The sequence below is a fragment of the Macrobrachium rosenbergii genome, chromosome 10 (assembly GCF_040412425.1).
Source record: "Macrobrachium rosenbergii isolate ZJJX-2024 chromosome 10, ASM4041242v1, whole genome shotgun sequence".
In the NCBI taxonomy this organism is placed as follows: domain Eukaryota; kingdom Metazoa; phylum Arthropoda; class Malacostraca; order Decapoda; family Palaemonidae; genus Macrobrachium; species Macrobrachium rosenbergii.
In genome coordinates this window covers 69,482,207-69,506,060 of record NC_089750.1, presented here as the reverse complement: position 1 = coordinate 69,506,060, position 23,854 = coordinate 69,482,207, and the positions used below count along the sequence as shown (strand labels likewise).

Genomic DNA, 23,854 nt, shown 5'->3' with positions numbered 1-23,854 from the left:
AACGTTGGCGATACAAAAAAGTATTCGTGATAAAATAAATTGTTCGTAATTACAAAAAAAAAAAAAAAAACTTTGTGAAATAACGTATCATTGGAGATGAGTCTAGTCATTTATGACTTAAACAGTTAGTTAGCATGCCCATGTACTAGTATATCATTTAAGATACAAAAAAAAAAACCTTCCCGATACAAAAAAAAAAGGTCATGATAAAAAAACAGGTCTTAGTTCTTGAAATAACGTATCATTCGAGCTTTATCTGATTCTTAATGATTTAAACAGCTAGTTAGCATCCCCACGTAATGGTATGTCATTTAAGATACAAAAAAAAAACCTTCCCGATACAAAAAAAAAGTTCATGATACAAAAAAAAAATTTTAAATAACGTATCATTCGAGCTTTATCTGGTTATTAATGATTAAACAGCTAGTTAGCATCCCCATGTAATGGTACGTCATTTAAGATACAAAAAAAAAAAACCTTCCCGATACAAAAAAAAAAAGTTCATGATACAAAAAAAAAGTTCTTGAAATAACGTATCATTCGAGCTTTACCTGATCGTTAATGATTTAAAAAGCCACTAAATGATATATCATTCGAGATTCGTTTCATTGAGTACAAAAGCCACAATAATGTAAATGAGAGACTGTATTTTTCCCAAATACAAAAAAGGTTAAAAAATGTAAAAAAAAAAACTTTTTTGTATTTTGAAAAAATACAGATTCTTATTTACATTACTGTGGCTTTTTACTCATTATTTCCGGTCACAATGTAGTGATGCACCATAGATTCGTGTTATTAATTATGGCTTAGAAAACATCAGCGAGAAAATGAGTTATAAGACCCCAAATTTGGACTGTGTCGTACCTTGAGAGCTGAATTCAAAAGGGAGCCCATAGCCGACGCCTTCTGGAATCCCTTCTGACTGTCGCCAGAACTCATCAGACCTTTTAGGTCTTCGCTTGCCGAGTGCATGAAGTTGTTCATCTCGTCTGCGTTCATGCGCAGAGGTTCGACCTAAAAGGAGAAAGGATATTGCGTCGTATTTTGCAGTTCTTAAGTAAAACTTACTAAGCGGAGTTCAAATCAAACAAGTAAAAAACGCGCCGAAGTTTCTTTGTCTGTCCGTCCGCACTTTTTCTGTCCGCCCTCAGATTTTAAAACTACTGAGTCTAGAGAGCTGCAAATTGGTATGTTGATCATCCACCCTCCAATCATCAAACATACCAAATTGCAGCCCTCTAGCCTCAGTAATTTTTTATTTTATTTAAGGTTAATGATAGCCATAATCTTGCGTCTGGCACCAACGATATAGGACAAACCACCACCGGGCCGTGGTTAAAGTTTCATGAGCCACGGCTATTACAGCATTATACCGAGACCACCGAAAATAGATTTATCTTTCGGTGGTCTCGGCATAATGTTGTATGAGCCGCGGCCCCTGAAACTTTAACCACGGCCCGGTGGTAGCATGTCCCATATAGTTGCCAGACGCACGATTATTGCTAACTTTAACCTTAAAGAAAATAAAAACTACTGAGGCTACAGGGCTGCAATTTGGTGTGTTTGATGATCGGAGTGTGGATGATCAAAATACCAATTTGCAGCCTTCTAGCCTCAGTATTTTTTAAGATCTGAGGACGGACAGAAAAAGCCGGCACAATAGTTTTCTTATACAGACACTAAAAGCGTTGCCTTGAATACGTGAAAGCAAAAGGATATTGCATTATTTTCTACCATTATCATGTAACAGGAATTAAGCTGATTTCAATTGATATGATGTCTTTTTGAATATAAGAAAGCAATTGAATTCTGTGCGTACTACATAAGGAATTGTAATGAACAGTCACTGTTTAGATATTATAAGTAACAAACCAAGTATCAGTATAAGTAACAAATCAAGTATCAGTAACAACAACTTAATCAACAACACGTAGCACTTTCTCAACCACAACGTCAGTAACAAATAACTTTTGCAACACCACATCGTCCACTCTGACATGTTTTAGCTACATTCCTTAGGCTTCTATTGACACCAATTGAATTGAATTGAATATAGAATTTAGGCCAAAGGCCAGGCACTGGAACCAATGAGGTCATTCAGCACTGAAACGGAAACAGACAGTAAAAGTTCAAAAGGTGTAACAGGAAGAAAACCTCGCAGTTGCATGTGAATCAACTGTTAGGAGAGGGTTGAGGAAAGTACGATGGAAGAAAGAGAATATGAAAGGGCGTGGGGTAAAAGGAACGAAAGGGGTTGCAGCTACGGGCCGAAGGGGATCTATAAACCCTCCGAAAACTGACCCTGAGAGACCTGTGGACGACGGTGTAGGCTCCCATCTCGTGAGAGATGTAGACGGACACGAGATGGGTGTAATTGTACGCCTCTTCGCCGGGACCGAAGACCAGATTGTGGACCTCTGGGTGGGGAGATGCTGACAATAACACCGGCGGGTCCGTTCTGCCTTGGACTTGGGACCATACCTTGAGCAGAGCGACAGGGAAGTAATTGCTTCAGTCTTTATGAACAGGACATAAAAATGTATGATTGATTGACTGATTATAAAATTTAGGTCTTAAAGACCAAGCGCCGGAACCCATCAGGATTATTCAGCGCAGCAATGAAGATGAAATATATAAATTAATGATGTGATTGATAATGAAAAGGTGAGTGATAACACGCTATGCTAGTAAAATCCAGTGTTAAAATTTGAACGTAAAAAATGATGAATGATATTAGATAAAACTCATAAAAAATAAATATATATAAAACTTTTATATTTAAAATATATACTTAATATGTAAAATAAATATGAGTTGAGAAGGTAGTTCATGAACACTAGTCTGGCTGCTCGATCAGCTATTATTAAAATGACTGTATATCATTTTGTTTTTGAGATAAATAAGAAAAATTATTTTTATTTTTAATTTTAAATTCTAATAAGCACGAGGATTAGTTAACAAATATTCCCTACCAATTAACTAAGGCTCAACTGGGAGAGTAAGAAAGTTGACAGGATAATAACCACACACATGCAGTGCACACAAACACATATAAATATATACATATGCGTCTGTATGTGTGCGTGCTTGTGTTTGGGCACTAATCCTTCTTAACTTCCGTATTCTATTTCAACGCCCGTGCTGGCGTGAGACCAGCTTAATCTGGAAGTGTTCATATTGAAATTTTACTACAATTGACCGTAGATTTTGGCATTGTCTGAGACGACGCTGCCTATTGGCTATTCGCCTCACCTGCGTACTTACAAAACAATTCAAGTTAATTAATCTGATTCACTGAATATGCTTGCTTCTTAAACTACCGAATAACTTTCAGCCTCTGACATGAAATTACATTAATTTATGACGAGTTTCCAAAGCTGATTATATCAAAGGGAAACAGCTGTTAGCTATGAAACATACGTACTTTGGTACGGCTTGTACGTATAGGTATTTTGCGGGCATGAACTTAAAACATAACACATACAGTCTTGTTCGTGCATTGTTTCCGTAAAATTATATTTGCGTGCTTTGAGTGGATAATGACACTTGCATGTACTGGATTTAAACCTGCCTAAAAAACACATGCATGAAGATGTTGATATACTTGTACGTATTGTATTTACACCTGCTTAAGAAACACAGGCATGAAAGTACCTGGTATTTCAGTCCAGCTGAAGTCTCCGTCTCAGGATTGATCCACCTGTCACACGTGACAGAAAATCCCGTTTCGAGGACAATACCTGAAGCAAGAAGAACCAGGTTCTCGGTCAGTTCTCATAAAAGGAACAAAGTTCTACTGAATGACCAAATGTTTGAGTAAAGTGATTCGAATCTCATATGAATTCTTGAAATGAGTTTAAACCATACGTCATGTATTTGACACTGGATCTTTTTTAAAAGGGTTGGCGTTATTGACACGAGTTTTAAATTTCATCTTCAAAACATTCCGATGAGATCATTAAAAAAATGGAAAGAATATCAATGACCTGTTGTAGGAACGGAATGGAATATAGAGTTTAGGCCAAAGGCCAAGCGCTGGGATCTATGAGGTCATTCAAAGCTGGAAGGGAAATTGGGAGTAGGTAGGTTTGAAAGGCGTCACAGGAGGAAAACCTCGCAGTTGGCCTATGAAACAATAATTGTTGGGAGATGGTGGATAGCAAGATGGAAGAAAGATAATATGAACGGATGTACAGTAAAAGGAATGAAAGGGGTTACAAGGGGTTGCAGCTTTAGTAATGGTCCGTGAGGCGCACTGGGACTAAGGGGAACAACCTGTATGAGTTTTCTATAAAAAAAAAAACAAATAAATAAACCGTTGATGCAAACAAAATAATTTTCTCCAATATATTCAAAATTACATCTGTGGAACTATTTTGAATTCCGTATTACTTCTTCGAAAAACTGTTTCAATGGAGGATACGCATTCTGAGCAACTATAAGTTAACACGACACTGACATACAGAAACATGAAGATTTTCCATCAAAGCCATCGAAAGTACTTTACCACATAAAAGAAAAAATGAGACGCGATATAAAACCTCATTCCCAAACCTCTGGCCCTCGCAAACCATCAAGAACCGCCGGACCACTGACCTACTTCAGGAGAGACGGAGCAGTTACCCCCGAAGGGCGGTCGAGTAGTGCAAAAGTCGAGCTGGGTGTAGGCGGTCGACGTGTAATGGCTCGACCCAGCCAGCTGGATTCGGTAGCATCTCCCGGCGGCTAATTCGCCCTCTTTGATGTTAATGCTACGGCCTCCGACACCTGGGGAGAGAGGTTGGGGACACACAGGATTTACGGCGTTAGGCTGATAACCATTTAATCTTGGTTTCTGGGCCTGCTTCTGCTTTCAAGAGGAGAGCGATTGTTAAAGGGAATCGCTCGGCTTGACAATTACGAACAGGAGATTTCGGTGTTGTTTAAATTCTTCTAAAGAATGTAAGTTTTATTATTATTATTATTATTATTATTATTATTATTATTATTATTATTATTATTATTATTATTATTATTGTCCAGAAGATGAACCCCATTTATATGGAATAAGTGTGCAGGAGCCACTGACTTGAAATTCAAGCTTCCAAAGAATGTGATGTTCATTTGAAAGAAGTAACAGAAGGAATGGGAAAAAGAATATGGTGTTCATTTGAAAGAAGGTAATAGGAAATACAGAAAGAAGAGATCACTTGTTAGAAAAGAAAAAAAATAAATTAACACGTTAATAAATAAATAGATAAAAATGTAAGTAAATTATCATAATACAAGGAGAATTGCCTTCGGGTAGCATTGCATTGCATTAGAAGTATACTATAGTCAGATGTCGATTGCCTGTAAACAGTAAAATAAAAAATACAATCAGTCACCCACTGGTGAGGTGTTTCTTTCCAGCCATATAAATATTTAACGTACAGCAATGAGTTTATTATAAACAACTTTAGTATAAACCGATCTTTTATCATTTTAATATAAACAGATCTTATTTCTTTATTACACTAATAAAACTAATTAAGATAGTAAAACCATCGTAAGCTGAGAAAACCTACCCGTGCCCGGGGCCATTCTATGCAAATCCGTGACCAGTTGGAAACGTTCAGTCGTACTGTTGAACTCGTACAAAGTCCAATTGTAGGTCACCGTGATTCCCTGAGCGTCACAGGTCAGGCAGCGACCCAAGATGGCGTAGGTGTCGTTCGGGTTGACCTTGACCTGGCAATTACTCATGCACCTACAATGGAATAGCGTAATTTACTAATGGTAAAATAAGCAAACAAGGAAAAAATACAACGAAGTTTGCAAAGCGTGATGGTGCATCGGAAAATAATCTGTAAAAATATATGAATGAATTAAGGAAATAAGAATAATTAACTGTAATAAATATAACATTATTTTATATTTTATCATAGCTGGTAGCAAGCAGATTTATGGCCGCACTTCAAAATATTTTTATGCAAAAATATTCTTTTATAAGAATTGTAAAGAAACTCCCAACTTTCTTCCATGTTACCATTTTTTGGGTTTTGTTCTAGTTAATGGCATGATATGAATGAATACCATTTCTTCTTTACCTATAACCAATCGTTATTGCCAAATTACTTGTATATTTTCAATTTCATAAAGTAATAAATACATACCTATGAAAGTTTCATTGCACTCCCTCATTCACAATTCAGTTATTTCCTATGTATTTCTATATTTGTTGTCGTCTATATTCACTCACCCACTCCACTCCATTCATGATTCGCTTAATCCATATGGATTAAAGAAGTCCTCATGGGCCTCTCAAGGCTCATAGGGCCGGCGCTGAACTCCGGTTTCTTAGTCCCGCTGCCTAAGACACGTGGCCAATTTGTCGCTAGACCCACAGTTTAACACCCGAGCCCGAGGGCTGGTACCTATTTTCTTACTAGCCCTTTCGAGTTTTCAGACCGCTAGGTTGGCGGGCAACCGGGTTTATGCAATGGCACCATCCCCAAGCCAGTGAGCAGCAGGATTTGCAACCAGGCCCTCTTGACTGGTAGGCGAGAACCTTACCACTGTGCCACCACGGCAACAAATGAATTAGCCTCTCCATTATTATTATTATTATTATTATTATTATTATTATTATTATTATTATTATTATTATTATTATTATTATTATTCAAAAGATAAATCCTATACATATGGAACAAGCCTACACGGACCATTGACTTAAAATTCAAGCTTCCAAAGAATATGGTGTTCATTTGAAAGATATGACAGAAGATAATAAGAAATACAGAAGGAAGAGAACAGTTATTAGAAAAAACAGATAGATTAAAAAATTAATAAATATATAAAAATTCAAATAAATTATTAAAAGTCCAAGGGGAATTGTTTTAGAGTAGTAACGTACTGTTTCTTCGCTTCGACTTTTGAGGTTCTAATTTCACATCCTCCTCAGGGAGACCGTTCCAAAGTCCCAACGGTGTGAGGGAATAAAATACCTCTGGAACTGAGAAGTGTCCTATATTCAGATATTCATTTCCTCTCAGTGATCATTCAGTCATTCCTTCAAATTTGTTTCGGATACTTTCAAAAATCATGGAACCCGAGGCATACCTGATGACAATCTCCGGAGGATCCCCCTTCAGGATCTCGACCCTCTGGTAGGCCTTCTTCGTCTTGGTGGGCGTCGTGACCTGCACCACAAAGGTCAAGGTGCTGTTCAAAAGGGAGTTGCGGCTGTTGAAGTTCAACACGCCTGCGAGAAAGGTTACAGAGAAGAAAGATTTTAAGTGGTCTGAGGGTGACGGAGAATTATGGCGATAACACGTATTAGTAGTTAGGTAAGCGTTATGATTTATTCAATGAATACTCACTACTTATTTATCAATATATATATATATATATATATATATATATATATATATATATATATATATATATATATATATATATATATATATATATACAATATAGTATATACAATATATATATATTTATATAATATATATTTACAGTATATATACATATATGTAAAATAAATCTATTTACACACACACACACACACACACACACACACACACACACATATATATATATATATATATATATATATATATATATATATATATATATATATATATATATATTAATTACATATACATTACAATATATATACACTATATGTAAAATAAATATATGCACATGTATATATACATATATATATACTATATATATATATATATATATATATATATATATATATATATACTGTATATATATATACAGTATATATATACTGTATATATATATATATATATATATATATATATATATATATATATATATATATATATATATATATATATATATATATATATATATATATATATATATACATACATACATATATAAACCCACGTCACCCACTTTTGGTATCTGACACATTCAGCCTCCCGGGACCGGATCCGAAACAGCCACCGCGGTCGTTGTAGACGGTGATGTTGACCGGCTGAGCCGGTATGTCAATGAGAGGCGAATAGTCCGGATGCGGTTCCGGCTCGCCCTTCCGGTAGCACAGCCAGACGAAGCGCCAGGTCGAGAAGTCCCTCTGCAAGGCGAGAGGGGCGTCCGGATCCTGAGAAGGCGCAGAAGAAGTCAATTAAATGGATCTTCTTTTGCTTTTTTTAACGGATTTCATTTTTTTATTATTAATTAATTAAGGCAATTATCATACCAAGTAATTTAGGCTCTACTTATCATGATCGGTTTTTTTGTATGTATGAATGTATGTGTGAATGTATGTATGCATGTCGATGGTGTATTTTTAAGGCAATTATTATACTAAATAACTTGTGCTTCATCTACCATGATCGATTTTTGTTTGTTTGTATGTATGTATGTATGTATGTATGTATGTATGTATGTATGTATGTATGTATGTATGTATGTATGTATGAGTGTATGTACCGTATGTATGTCGATGGTGTACTTTTAAGGTAATTATTATACTAAGTAACTTGTGCTTCATCTCCCATGATCTATTTTTGTTTGTGTGTGTGTGTATGTATGTATGTATGTATGTATGTATGTATGTATTTATATGTTTTTTTAATGCGTGCCCTCGATCTCAAGACGACGTATTTTATGCAATTATTATACCAAGCAACTTTTGCTCTAATTTCTACTATTGATTTGTGTATGTATGTGTGCATGCATGTGTTTTATAAATACGTACCCTGGATCTTGAGACGACGTCGATGGTGTATTTTTAAGGCAATTATTATACAAGTAACTCGCGCCCTACTTCCTACGATTGGTTTGTGTATGTATGTATGTATGTATGTGTATGTATGTATGTATGTTATTTAAATACGTACCGTCGATCTCGATGCGACGTCGATGATGTGTTTTTCAGGCAATTATTATACCAAGTAACTTTTGTTTCATCTAATATCATCGATTTGTGTCAGTGTATGCACAGTATATATATATATGTATGCATGTATGTATGTTTTATAAATACGTACCCTCGATCTCGACACGACGTCGATGGTGTATTTTTTGTTGTAGCCGATGGCGCGAGCGTTCCCGTTGAGGAAGTTGATCTCCAGCGGTCGCGATTTGACGTAGATGTAGAAGGAATCGGTCGTGGCGATCTGTTCATGGGGCGAAATACACAGAGCGATTACCGTAGGCTTTGAGTAACGCTGTACACGTAAGTACATTTCGCGGACAAGAATATACAAGAATAATAATAATATTAAAATCCATTTCTACAAAAGTCTAACAAGACCAATAACGGCATATCCACCAACACCCACGTGTTTAGCATCGACTTCCAATATAAGGGCATAACAAAAATTCCAAAATACGATACTAAGGCCCGCAGTGAGAAACAATCAAGAAGATGATCTGAATATAGAACAAATTAACAAAAAATACAAAGTAGAACCAGTTAATCAGAGAATGTATAGACTGGCAACCAAAATTTGGAGTAAACTAGTTCAATACAATGGAGAATTAACAGAGGAAACGGAAGCAGAAGAGAGAAACTACCCAAACAACACAGACCACAGACGGTGGAGAAGAGTATCTTCGTATATTCATCGCGATGAACCTCAACCATTATACTATCAAGAAATGTCTTGTGATAAACGTAATTTATAGAATTTCCTATCTACGTATATTGCAAAATCATTATTGTAACAGTTAATATTAAGGTTAAAACAAGAAAAATTGCAACTTTACCTAAACAGAATTATACTGTTACGAAATAAAGGTTAAAATATGTAATCTGTACAATTCACTATGATAATGTAGTGCAAAATCATTATTATAATATGTTCATACGAAGACCATAGTAAGACAAATTGTACCTTTATCTAAATAAAATTGTGGTTAAACCACACTTTACAATACTCTTACTAATCCTTAACTCTCTAAAATATTCCCTACCATGCTTAGTTAGCTATCTGCTCTCATTCTTCTTTCACCCATCTTACCTACCAGCTAAGAAAAAATTTGCAAGCATATAAACTAAAAGATTTTGATTAATGATATTGATTCTTCGTGCACAAGAATATGTAGGAATATATAAATGTGAAATTATGATTGTGCGTTCATATATAATATCTACGTATAAGTGACAGAAAGCATTTGTCATTTTTTGTATTATACGTCTATGGAGAGAGAGAGAGAGAGAGAGATAACCTACTCACTAAACAGACGTTTACAGACAAACAAACACAAGAGAGAGAGAGATAGATAGATAGAGAGAGAGAGAGATAAAACTTACTCACTAAACAGACTTTACAGACAAACACACACAAGAGAGAAAGAGAGAGAGGGAAAGAGAGAGAGAAACCTCCTCATCACAAATATTTACTCCCAGAGCATCCAAACAGAATCCCGTCTATAGCCTTGAGAAGGCGAAGATAATACTAGTGAGAGGGAGAGAGAGAGAACCTACTTATCACATATATTTACTCCCAGAACATCCAAACAGGATCCCGTCTATAGACTTTAGAAGGGGAAGAAAATCCGAGAGAGAGAGAGAGAGAGAGAGAGAGAGAGAGAGAGAGAGAGAGAGAGAGAGAGAGAGATAAAACCTACTCACTAAACAGACGTTTACAGACAAACACACACACAAGAGAGAGAGAGAGAGAGAGAGAGAGAGAGAGAGAGAGAGAGAGAGAGAGAGAGAGAGAAACCTACTCATCACAAATATTTACTCCCAGTACATCCAAACAGAATCCCGTCTATAGCCTTGAGAAGGCGAAGATAATACTAAGAGAGAGAGAGAGAGAGAGAGAGAGAGAGAGAGAGAGAGAGAGAGAGAGAGAGAGAACCTACTTATCACATATATTTACTCCCAGAACATCCAAACAGAATCCTGTCTATAGACTTGAGAAGGGGAAGATAATATAGAGAGAGAGAGAGAGAGAGAGAGAGAGAGAGAGAGAGAGAGAGAGAGAGAGAGATAAAACCTACTCACTAAACAGACGTTTACAGACAAACACACACAAGAGAGAGAGAGAGAGAGAGAGAGAACCTACTTATCACATATATTTACTCCCAGAACATCCAAACATAATCCCGTCCATAGCCTTGAGAAGGCGAAGATAATACTATAGAGAAAGAGAGAGAGAGAGAACGAGAGAGAGAGAGAGAGAGAGAGGGGGAGAGAGAGAGAGAGAGAGAGAGAGAGAGAGAGAGATAAAACCTACTCACTAAACAGACGTTTACAGACAAACACACACAAGAGAGAGAGAGAGAGAGAGAGAGAGAGAGAGAAACCTACTCATCACAAATATTTACTCCCAGAACATCCAAACAGAATCCCGTCCATAGCCTTGAGAAGGCGAAGATAATACTATAGAGAGAGAGAGGAGAGAGAGAGAGAGAGAGAGAGAGAGAGAGAGAGAGAGAGAGAGAGAACTCGCCTCGGGCATGTCAAGCATCACGACGCTGAGAGAGACGTTGTAGAGAGTATCCGGAGCGAAGTAGTGGGGCGGGAAGACAACTTTAGGCTGGAGAGTCCTCACGTCTTCGCTCAGGGACGCGTTCATCAGGGTGTTCCTGTAGCTGCCGAGGGACTCGCCCTTCGTCACCGTCTTCCGAAGGCTCCACGTGAACGAGGCCCGGTCGCTGTACTCGCCTTTGGGGAATGGGATGAGGGGTGGAGCCTGATAGTCTTACATTAGTTGTTTGCAGTAAAATATTTCAAATGCTTTAATATATACATATATATATATATATATATATATATATATATATATATATATATATATATATATATATATATATATATATATATATACCTATATACCTATTCACCTATTTGCCTCATTGATATATATATATATATATATATATATATATATATATATATATATATATATATATATATATATATATATATATATATATATATATATATATATATATATATATATATATATATATATATATATATATATATATATATATATATACATATATATATACATACATACATATACCTGGTCACCTTATGTTATCATTTACTCACTTTCTCTCACAACCAGAACAAAATTCAGTATATTCCAAATTTCGTATATCAAAAATACCACCTGATATAAAAACGTAAAAAAAAACCATTTCACAGAACGATTAACAAAAGAGAATAGAAGGTCATTTATCATGGAAATAAATGTGAACAAATGTCACCCTTCTGCTAAAGGTGAAAGGACAAAAATGATTATGCAAGTCGTGCAGAATCATGAAATGCCACACGGTTGAATTATCAAAAGCTCACAGAGGAGAAAATGTGAAAATATCAGAAACAAACGTTTGTCACTTTGTATGAAGGTTGAAAAAAATAATTGCCATCTGACACGAAGAGAAAATGAACGATAAAGGATAGGGTAGAAAAAATTTGTCATCTGACACGAAGAGAAAATGAACGATAAAGGGTAAAAAAAAATTTGTCTTTTGACACGAAAAGAAAATGAACGATAAAAGAGAAGGTAAAAAAATTGTCTTCTGTCACGAAGAGAAAATGAACGATTAAAGAGAAGGTAGAAATAATTTGTCATCTGACGCGAAGAGAAAATGAACGATAAAAGAGAAGGTAACAGAAAAATTTGTCTTCTGACACGAAGAGAAAATGAACGATAAAAGAGAAGGCCAAAAAGAAAAATTTTGTCAACTGACGCGACCAGAAAATGAACGATAAATGAGAAAGTAAAAAAATTTTGTCTTCTGACACGAAGAGAAAATGAACGATAAAAGAGGTAAAAAAAATTTTTTTGTCATCTGACACGAAGAGAAATGGAAGATGAAAGAGAAGGTAAAAAGAAATTTGTCATCTGACACGAAAAGAAAATGCACGATTAAAGAGAAGGTAAAAAAAACTGTCACCTGACATGAAGAGGAAATGAACGATAAAAGAGGTAAAAAAAAAAATTGTCATCTGACATGAAGAGAAAATGAACGATTAAAGAGAAGGTAAAAAAAATTTGCCATCAGACACGAAGAGAAAATGAACGATTAAAGAGAAGGTAAAAAAAATTGTCATCTGACACGAAGAGAAAATGAACAATAAAAGAGAAGGCCAAAAGAAAAATTTTGCCATCTGACACGAACAGAAAATGAACGATAAAAGAGGTAAAAAAAATGAACGATAAAATGAAAGGTAAAAAAAAATTTTGTCATCTGACACGAAAGAAAATGGAAGGCCAAAAAAAAATTTTGCCATCTGACACGAAGAGAAAATGAACAATAAAAGAGAAGGCCAAAAGAAAATGCATCGATTAAAGAACGATAAAAGAGGTAAAAAAAAATTTTGTCATCTGACACGAAAAGAAAATGGAAGGTAAAAAAAATTTGTCATCTGACACGAAGAGAAAATGCACGATTAAAGAGAAGGTAAAAAAAATTGTCATCTGACACGAAGAGAAAATGCACGATTAAAGAGAAGGTAAAAAAAATTGTCATTTGACACGAAGAGAAAATGAACGATAAAACAGGTACAAAGAATTTGTCATCTGACAAAGAAAAAATGAACGATAAAAGAGAAGATAAAAAAAATTGTTATCTGACACAAAGAGAATATGAACGACAAAAGAAAATGTAAAAAAAATTGCCATCTTACACGAAAAGAATATGAACGATAAAAGATAAAGTAAAAACAAAAAATTTGTCATCTGACACGAAGAGAAATTGAACGATAAAAGAGAAGAATGAGAAGAATTTAGGTATCCATTAGAGAACCTTATTTATATATATGTTACAGTCAACACGCGTAATCAGTCATTACGCATAATGACTGAAATTTCAGTCATCACGCGTAATGCACTTAGGGACATTTGATCCCCCCAGGAGCTAGTACTAAACACGGCGAAATACATTTGATCCCCCAGGGACTAGTACTAAACCCGGCGAAACAGTGTAGGTGACTCACTGTTTCGCCGTGTTTAGTACTAGCTCCTGGGGGGATCAAATGTCCCCTAAGTGCATTACGCATGATGACTGAAATTTCAGTCATTCAGTCATTACGCGTAATGACTGATTACGCATGTTGACTGTAACATATATATATATATATATATATATATATATATATATATATATATATATATATATATATATATATATATATATATATATATATATATATATATATATAATATATATATATATATATATAAATTTCTGACTCACATGAGGATGAACCCAGGTCTTTCAAAATGAAAGACCGACCGCTGATAACTAGGTCACACAAGTCATAAAAGGAGTTGGAACCTGAGTACCACTGTACTTAAGGCATTACCTGGGCAGGCTAACTGCTTGCATACCAGCGCGTTTTCCCCAACTTCCTGACTCATATAATGACTATATATATATATATATATATATATATATATATATATATATATATATATATATATATATATATATATATATATATATATAGATAGATAGATAGATAGATAGATAGATAGATAGATAGATAGATAGATAGACAGACAGATGTAATTTATAAAGATAAGGTAACTAATTCCGACGTCTGGAAGTAGAGGGAAAGAGCTATCAAAACAAATGGCTTTTAGTTATGTAAACTTAGAGGGGAATCTAAACAAAACTTTCCTGAAGGAGTGTTTGCCTTTCCAGAAGAAGAAGAAGAAGAAGAAGAAGAAGAAGAAGAAGAAGAAGAAGAAGAAGAAGAAGAAGAAGAAGAAGAAGGATGAGGAGGGAGGGGAGAGAAATAGGGGTTCGGATCTTCCCTGGAAATTCGATTGCTTGTCCATGAGTTCAAGATAACCGACAACGAATAGTAATTACTTGATTGCTTGTTTACATAAGAATTTTCACCTAAGATTCCAGGGATGGTTATCTTGGAAAGGGCAGCCCGATGGCTAAAGTTCCAAAGGTCAGAGGTCCATGTGTTCTGGCAGTTTTTTCAGCTTATAAATTAGGCTAACATATTCAGCACAGGCATTGCATGAAATTCGTTAAGTTTCACGAACAGTACATAAACATGCACATACAGTATATGCGCACACACACACACACACACACACACACACACACACACACATATATATATATATATATATATATATATATATATATATATATATATATATATATATATATATATATATATATATATATAATGTATCTATATATACAGTATATATATAAATGTATACACACATACACAACACAATATATATATATATATATATATATATATATATATATATATATATATATATATATATGTGTGTGTGTGTGTGTGTGTGTGTGTGTGTGTGTGTGTGTGTTTGTATAAACTGCGTGAGTACTGGCACAAAAGGCAACAGAATTATTTTATCTACTGTATACACCGTCGACACAAATCAACCCCTCTTCCTCTGCCAACCTAATTCGAGATTTTTCTCAATATAACCAACACACAATCAACATTAAAACGCAAAGCAAAATGACCCTTACGTCATTCCATCCTCTAACTTACAATGGACCTTCACCATAGCCTCGACGACGACCTGCTCCGTAACTGTCGTGACCTGAGGTGCCTCGACATCTTGACCTCGTCCGAATATTTTGACCAGCGGGTATTTACATTCTGCTCTGCTAATGGCGGCCTGGAAACGTTATAATACAAAGTCGTTTCTCCGTTAATACATTTCTCTTTGCGTTTTATTTTAATGCTGGTAATAAAGGTTGCATTTCAACAAAATTGTTCAGATGGTCTAGATTAAAACATGGAAGGCAATGAAAATATCTCTTTGTTTATGTAACTGTATGACTTTTCTTAATTATTTTCTCCTCAGTAAAGCTGAAATCTACATGCGGTGAGATAACTTTAACTAACGAAACTTTGAATGAATGTATCTGATCTGAAGAGTTAATCTAACTGTTGGTTCTAAATATAATGCTTTAAAAGAATCAATGCAATACAATTTTTCCTAAAAATTATGGTAACGAAAACTGCACTGAATGCGAAACGTACTGTCACTCCAAAGAGCTGGCGGTAGTTTTGACACAATAATTCAGCAACTGTTAATATTAAAAGATACTGGTTTTGTATTTACTAAAAGCTGGCCAAAGAATGCACTTCAAATTATGATTATTTTTGCGCGCACACGATTCACTCTCCATCCTTACCTGAGAAACTGCAAACGACCTTGAGACCCAGTTGAAAACAGTGACATCCACCGACGTCAGCCCCTCCTTTTCGTACATCTCGACGAAGTGCATTGTCTCCAGCAGCGGTTCTCTAATGTACGTGTAAGACTGATCAACAAAGGAGTGGGAGGCGTAAATCGTCTCGCACACTTCTCGTCCATGGAGGACCGTCTCCTCGCTCACCTTGAGGAGCACGCAAGTTGTAGGGCTGGGGTTCCTGATCGTCAGAGTGAAGGTGATGTTCTTCATGGCCCTCACTGGTCCGTCGTTGGTGAAGGACCCAATGGCCGCCGGCTCCCGCAGGATGGCGTGCATCACCTCCGTGACATTCATGATGCCGTTGGTGATGGTGACAACTGCCGTAACGTTTGTGGCCGCGTAGTATTTCTTCAGAAGGTGTGCCGTCTTCGTCGTGAAGGTTTCTTTCGAGGTTCCGTCGTCCAGTTCCCAATAATAAACCAGGTTGCTCCCAGAAGTGGTGTTGGCAGTCAGCACAAGCTTTCTGTCCACGTTAAACATGTTATGGTCGGGGCCAGTGCCGTGGTAAATCCTTCCAGAGTAAAGGTCGATGCTGTGATGGTTGAAAGAAGCGCCCTCAATAGCTTCCACCACACTGATGGTGGCAGTATCTTGAGCTTGGCTCAGATAGTTAACAGCAGAAGCCCTGATCACAAAAGTTCCTGAAGTGTTATAAGCATAACGGAATGTCACGTTAAGGCTGGAGTCCCCTCGGGTCTCGATGACACCATTACCAAAGCTGACAACATATGTTATGTTTGAGCCCATTGCTATGGATACCTTGATGACAGTTACATCTCCAACCTGGGTAAACAGAGGTTTGACGTTTAACTGCAGCGAGTCGATGAGCTCAACAATTACAATCTCTTCTTGGAATGTCATCGTAGATATGTTGTTACTGCAGTTCACAACCATCTGGTAAATTCCAGGTGCTACACCTGCATAGCTATAATCAATGTTTACTTCTGAACCGGCTTCTAGGAAGGGAAAGAATCGTTCAAAGACTTCATGGCCCATATCAAACACACACTTGACGTCCTTGTGGTTATGAGAAGGTAAGAGTACCATGGGAAACTCTCCTAGGGGCAGGGCAGCGTGGGTCCTAGTTTGAAGGTCCATGTCATGCAATGATCGCCTTGCAAGAATTTTCCCTGGTAGCTCATAGGTAGTCATACTAACATTATTACGCATTTCAGCTACGACACTGTAGTTACCCTCAGATGTGAAGATGTGTGTAATTACAGTACCATTGAAACCAGCTACAGTTCTTACAATCCCGTCGCCAAAATTAACAGTTACCCTGACATTACTTCCAGTTACTAATGTCAGATGAAACCGTATCTCAGAATGCAATTCAGCTCTGGGTGGTCCAACAACCTTTAAAGTGGCTCCCGTAATCATCTGTTCCATATTTACTCTGGTCAGTACCCTCACAGACCCTGCTTTATTGGCAAGGATTACAGAAGCAGTAAGGGGAGTAGAACTGAACTGGTAAGTATGGAGAACCATGAAAACTCCACCTTGTGTGTCATTTCCCGACAACCTGTGAAATTCAGTGTTGCCGTCACCAAAATCGTAGCTCATATTGATCGCCTGACCTTTGTAGTGCTGACCTATTGACACAGAGATAATGTAAGCATAAACTGAAGAATTCTATTCAAGTAATGTAACAATATCAACTGAAATCGCTACATAAACATAAACTGAAAGATTTTATTCACGTAATGTAACAATATAAAGTGAAATCACAAAATATACCTTACTACTCTGTATATCAGGCTAAACTTTTCTGGGAATGTAAATTATTAGTGCATTCATAAACGAATGTGAACGAATTTTACCTGGAAAGCTAAGGGTAAACGTAGCAAGTCCTGAGGGAATGGGTAAGGGTTTTGGTCCGTATGTCAGATTGAACCCCAGGAGAGGTTTAACAACGTCCACCCACAGTCCAGTTCTAACCTCACTTACTGTGTCTTGACAACTTGCTTCAACCCACAACCGTCCCTCTGACTTGATACATAAACAGAAAATTAACTTTAGTTTCGAGCATCCATTAATACAATAATATGACTACTGTAAATGTGTTGAAATGCATTAGACAATTTGAAATAAGGCATTACTTTACCAGCTCAATGTGGGGATGTGGTACAACTTTACTAAGATAATCACACAGGAGTAACATACTTTTATACCATGGAAAATCTGACTAAAACAATTATTTTTACAAAACTGATAGCCAGCAATCTCTGATGAAGTTCATATCTGAATTATCACAGTAATGGGAATTTTACGTCAGGTGAATAACAGAGTTTCAGCAATCTTAAAAAACTAAACATCTTGATTTTCATTTACTCTTACTTTAGACATTTGATGATGATCTGCACTTATATCTTACATATGTGGCTATAACAGCAAAAATTGCATTTGATACGCAAATATATCCGATACATGGGAGTTAATATCAAACAGACTGCAAAATTTGGTAAGTGAACAGAAAATGTCATTGGGCCTAATAGTTGTCATTCCAGATAAATTACAGTCAATAAAAATGTATAACTTCACTTATCTTTTTGTTAATTCAGTATGATGAGAAAGTCACACATGATAGCGTTAAAATTATTATCATATTACAGTTTAAAGGATATTTTAGTATGTTACATTCTTAGTGACATTGTACAAGTGTATGAGCGTTATTTAAATCATTAATATTTCCTCTTTGATCCAAAGTTATAACTTTAGAAAGTTTTGTTATTCTAGTATTTTCCTGATTTTCTTTTATATGTAATACCAGAGAGTTGACCATTAACTAATATACTTACCTCGTCTGCATACGAATGAGAAAATCTCAGTAAAGGCAACGGAGGCTCAGCCTGGACATTCTCCCTAGTGCCATCACCATAGTTTACGGTACAGCTCGTCTGGTAATAAGACTCCACTTGAACAGTGAAATTGTACTTGGTATTAGTCTTCATTATTGCAGAGTCTGCAGTGAGATTTATGAAGGATATGCCTGGCTTCATGGTAGTTATTGCCTTGGTTGTTGTCGAGGTAGCAGTCACAGAGATTGGCGTAGATGGCAGTGTTGTTGTAGGGGTAGTATCTGTGGTGGGTACGGCAGTAGTTGTCACTTCTTGGGCCATTGGGGTCAAGGTACTTTCTGAGGTCATTGTCGAAGTGGCGGCTTGTTCAACTGTTGTACTTGACACAGTGGCTGCTATTTCATTTGTTGGCACTTCTGTTCTTGAGGTATAGAAGTCTGTTTCTGAAGGTTTCTCTGTTGAAAGTGCTGAGGTTTCTGGAGTAGTAGATGTTACCTCGGTTGTTGAATCTGTAGTTGAAGTTGTAGAGGTACTCCTTGTTGTGCTTGATGTTGTTGTGGTTGACTGAGTTGTCAAAATCACAGGTGGAAGAGTTGTTGTTGTTGTTGTCTGAAGCATTGTAGTTGTTGGGAGATAAGTTGTTGAATCTGTTTCTGTGGATGCAGTAGATGTCTCTGTAGTTGATGATGCATAATTATCTGTAGTTGATGAAAAATCTGTTGCTGTTGAAAGATCTGTTGTTTCTGTTTCTGTACTTGATTGAATATTATCTGCTGTTACTGTACTTGAAAAAAGAAATAATTCAGTGGTACTGGTTGCAATGTCAGTTGTAAATGTTGTAGGATTATTTGACACACTTCTGGAAGCTGTGGTTGCTCGTGAAGCTCCAGTCACAGGTGTTTTTGCTTTGACTGTAGATGATGCTGTTGTTGTTGATGTAGTGGAGGTAGTTGATGTCAAGTGATAGATTGGCATTGTTGGGACTGGTGTTGTAGTTGTTGATGTAGTTATAGGATACTGTGTCAGTTCAGTAGAAGGTTCTGTTGACGAGGCTAGCTCAGTAGTGGAAGAATCTGATACTGAGGATGAATCAGATGCCCAGTCAGTAGATAACGAAGACTCTGACGTAATTGAAGATTCTTGGAATTCTGATGTTGAAGAAACTTTTGAATTTGATGTTGCTGTCATCAAAGCTTCTGAGGTTGAAGTTGAGTCTGTCTGAGTAGACAGTTCAGTTGTGGAGGATAAGCTTGTCTCAGTCCCTTGGAAAGTTGCATTTGTGAAGCTTTCTGAATGTAACTGGTCAACTGTGCTGAAAGAATTGTTTGCTAATGTTGGACCACCAGTTAACAATTCTGTAACTGTGTAGGGCTCTGTTGATGTTACAGGCCTTGTATTCAATGTAAGTTCTTTAGTTACTGTTGGAGTAATGCTCTGAGTAACTACCTTGGTTTTGGAAGAAATTTTTGATGTTCCAGACATAGCAGAAGTTGTTGATGTTGTTGCACGAGTTGTTGTGGATGTTGTTGATGTTATTTGCCTTATTTTTGGTGTTGTTGTTGTTGATGATGATGTTTTTTGTTTTGTTGTCTGTGGACTTGTTGCAGTTGAGAAATCTAGTGCTGATGATTGTCTTTCTGAGACACTGGAGTCTCCTGAAGTTTGGGTTACCTCTGTTGTTACTGGCAGTGTGGTTAGATTTCCTAAAGATGAATTTTTACTGACATCCATGGATGAATATGGTCCATCTATGGTAGTTGGGCTAGATTTTGTGGACTTATATAACTGATAAGTTGTTGCCAACAAATCACTATTTGAAGTAAATGTTGATTTTACAGTAAAAGGCTGTGAATCTGAACTTGAAGTGTCTTTACTGTTGGTAGCTTGGGGTTCCACTGAAGTTACTATTCCAATTTCCTTGGAATTTGTGGTTAAAGATTCCGTTGTTAACTGAACATCAGTAGTTGGCAATAAATGTTCTGTGGTTGCAAGTGACAATTTGGTATCCATGTAGGATGTATCTGAAATTTTTACGGCTAAAGTTGTTCCTGAAGGCATTGCTTGGGTTGTTTTTTCTGTTCGTTCTGAAATATTCTCTGTATTTTCTGATGATTTCGTATTTTGCTGACCAGAAATAGTCATTGCTAATGTTGCATAATCTGAACTGCTTATGCCAGCTGCAGTTGACCCTTGTGTATTTTCAAGTGAATATGTAACAGCTGGTGTTGGTGATTTTCCAGGTGATATACTACTCATAGTACTAGTAATGGATGACTCTGTTGCTGATGATTCCCTTGTTTTAGGTTGGTTTGTAGTTGTTGCTGCTGCTTCTTTTGTTGTAACTGTTGTCATTGTCAAAGGTGGGTTATTTCTAGTTGGCAACAATGCTGTAGTTTCAAATGTTGTAACCTCTGGGATAGTGGTTGTATGACCTAATCCCGGGTTTGTTTTAGATTTATGGGTCGTAAACTCAGACGTGGTTGGGGCAGAAACTTTGAAGTCAGATGCTGTGGTAACAAATGATGTTACAGCAGATGTTTTGGTTTCACTCGACTCAGTGGAAGTAAGGATGACAGGTGGAAGGCTTGCTGATGAAGGTGAATCTGGCAATAAATTCGGTGATGTTGCCACCTCTGGGATAGTTGTTGTTTTACTTAATCCAGAATGTGCTGTAGATTCAGATGTAAATGCAGACATGGTTGGAACAGAAACTTTGATATTAGATGCTGTGGTAACAAATGAAGTTACTGCAGATGTTCTTTCATCTTGGGACTCAGTGGAAGTAAGGATGACTTGTGGAATGCTTGCTGATGAAGGAAAGTTTTGTGATGAACTCAGTGATGTTGGATTATTAGTAGATGTAATATCAGCTGGTGTGGCAACAGTTGTTGACAAATATCTTGATACAGTCTGTGAGGATGTAGGGTGACTGTGAGCATTGCTCGTTGATATATCTGGTGAAAATGTCTCCCTGGTTGTATGCTGAAACTCTAAAGTAGACAAGGGCTGATTGTGAGTTGTAGATGGGGTCGTCAGGTCAGATTTCGCATCTTCGGATTTAGCTGGAGAGGTGGAATATGGAGGCATTGATTGTGTAGTGTCTTTAACTAGGGAATTTGTATGTGTTGATGAGAAAGGTAGAGTACTAGATCTTTCTGGTTCCTTTGGTTCATTGGTGATAACAGTCCCCTGATCAGTTTTAATCATGGTAGTAGTAACATTTTCAGAAGTGCTACTAGTGCTATTCTTGGACACCTCTGTGTGTGATGATACCAAAGAAGTATATGTCTGAGTATTCTCTGACTCAGCAGTATTTCCATTCACATAACTTGTAGATGATTTTACTAAAGATGCCAGAGTTGAAGTATCTTGTGTTGATGATGATTTAACGCTTGGTGAAGTGGTAGTGGTAGTTGTCGATGTCGTCGTTGTACTTGTGGTGGTTGTCGTAGAAGCCTTTCTAGTGGTTGAATGCGCTGTGGTGGCAGATGTAGTAGTTGAGGTTGTTGTAGAAGTTGAGACTGAAGCTAAGGGTGGCGTAATTGGTTTTTGAGTGGCAACTGTCGTTGGAGTTGTTGAAACTTGTGTAGCTGAAAGACTTGTGCTCCTTAATTGTTGAGTGGCTTCTGTGTGGAGAAAAAACACCTAATTTAATGTAGAATCATGTACAACCTACATACCTTCAGCAGGCAACACAATATATAGAATTGAGATGTGTTTTGAATTGTTAACAGGAAGAGGTGAATCATGAGAATATAAGATACACGTCCCAATTCTGAACTGAAACATTCTATGGCTGATTTGAAAATGATATGGTGCATTTTTGCAAAGTCAGAGAAATACAGTACATTGTGGAACTTCAATGCTATCTATTATGCTAAGCAACCGACCTTATTATAATAAAGAGATATCTGAAGCTAGTTCAGCTTCTACTTGCATCACCAGTATAGCTACGAAATTGCATATTATTTAGATGTGAAATTGATAACTTGATACACGCTTTCGTTAAGAAAAATTCTTTATTGTTTTGATCACTACAATTGTAAAAATCCATGTACTGCCATGATTAAGCAATACTACTAACTTTTATGATTCCTCCATCCCAGTCTCAATTATGATGTCAAAATTATGATGTTTATAGCAAACATTAAAAATAGTATAGACCTTTTTATAAATCAATAATATAAATTTGTGCTTACCTATGGATGAGACATGGTCTGTGGGGGAAGTCGTAGATGAAGTGTGTGTGGTTATTATTACAGTAGGAGGTGCTGTAAGAGGTTGTGGTTCAAAAGAGGAACTCTCAGCTACAACAGGAGATGCTGTAGTAGTACTGTCTGTCAATTGAGTCACAGGGGAAGTACTTCCTAAGGAAGCAGTGTTTTTTAGGTGTGTCAGTGATTCTGTTTCAGTGTTAGCAGAACTTGCTTCTGAACTCAATGGCGAATTCGATACTAAATCTGTTACATATCTAATGGCAGTAGTAGTCACTGTACTTATGTATTCCAAGGGCCCAGAATGCTGCAATGTACTTTTTGCTGTAGATGATGTTTCAGAAAAGGATCCAGGAACACTTGTAGATATTGGCATAGCATTGTCAGTAGTATGTGTTGGACCATGATTCTCTAAAGTTGTTGTTAAATCGCTAGTCATTATAGTCGTAGGCTGTATATTAGCTTTCATTAAGGTTGTTGGTTCATCTTTATCAAACACTGTAGGTGAATTAGTTCTTGCATCCGTTGTTGGTGCACTAGTTATTGCATTAGTTGGTGATTCCATTTTTAAAGTAGTTTTTGGTGGATCAGTTGTTGGTACTTGAGTATCTATGGCAGTAGTATATGACTCAGTCTTCACAGTTGTTATTTGCAGATCTG

The 23,854-nt window shown here is 36.6% G+C and overlaps 1 protein-coding gene across 1 annotated transcript in view; it reads right to left on the bottom strand.

Annotated features, from left to right (window-relative positions):
- The window catches only part of LOC136842795 (serine-rich adhesin for platelets-like), a 109,493-nt gene that overhangs the window by 18,971 nt on the left and 66,668 nt on the right, over window positions 1-23,854 (bottom strand). The window contains exons 2-15 of the mRNA XM_067110639.1: window positions 23,180-23,854; window positions 18,981-22,606; window positions 18,003-18,171; window positions 16,123-17,774; window positions 15,470-15,599; window positions 11,412-11,626; window positions 8,997-9,125; window positions 7,897-8,104; window positions 7,084-7,225; window positions 5,547-5,728; window positions 4,597-4,767; window positions 3,655-3,740; window positions 2,302-2,481; window positions 865-1,014 (exon numbers count right to left, since the gene is read on the bottom strand). The exon at window positions 23,180-23,854 is cut by the window's right edge and continues 2,730 nt beyond it. Coding sequence (XP_066966740.1) covers window positions 865-1,014; window positions 2,302-2,481; window positions 3,655-3,740; window positions 4,597-4,767; window positions 5,547-5,728; window positions 7,084-7,225; window positions 7,897-8,104; window positions 8,997-9,125; window positions 11,412-11,626; window positions 15,470-15,599; window positions 16,123-17,774; window positions 18,003-18,171; window positions 18,981-22,606; window positions 23,180-23,854 — 7,715 coding nt within the window. The remainder of the gene's footprint in view (window positions 1-864; window positions 1,015-2,301; window positions 2,482-3,654; window positions 3,741-4,596; window positions 4,768-5,546; window positions 5,729-7,083; window positions 7,226-7,896; window positions 8,105-8,996; window positions 9,126-11,411; window positions 11,627-15,469; window positions 15,600-16,122; window positions 17,775-18,002; window positions 18,172-18,980; window positions 22,607-23,179) is intronic.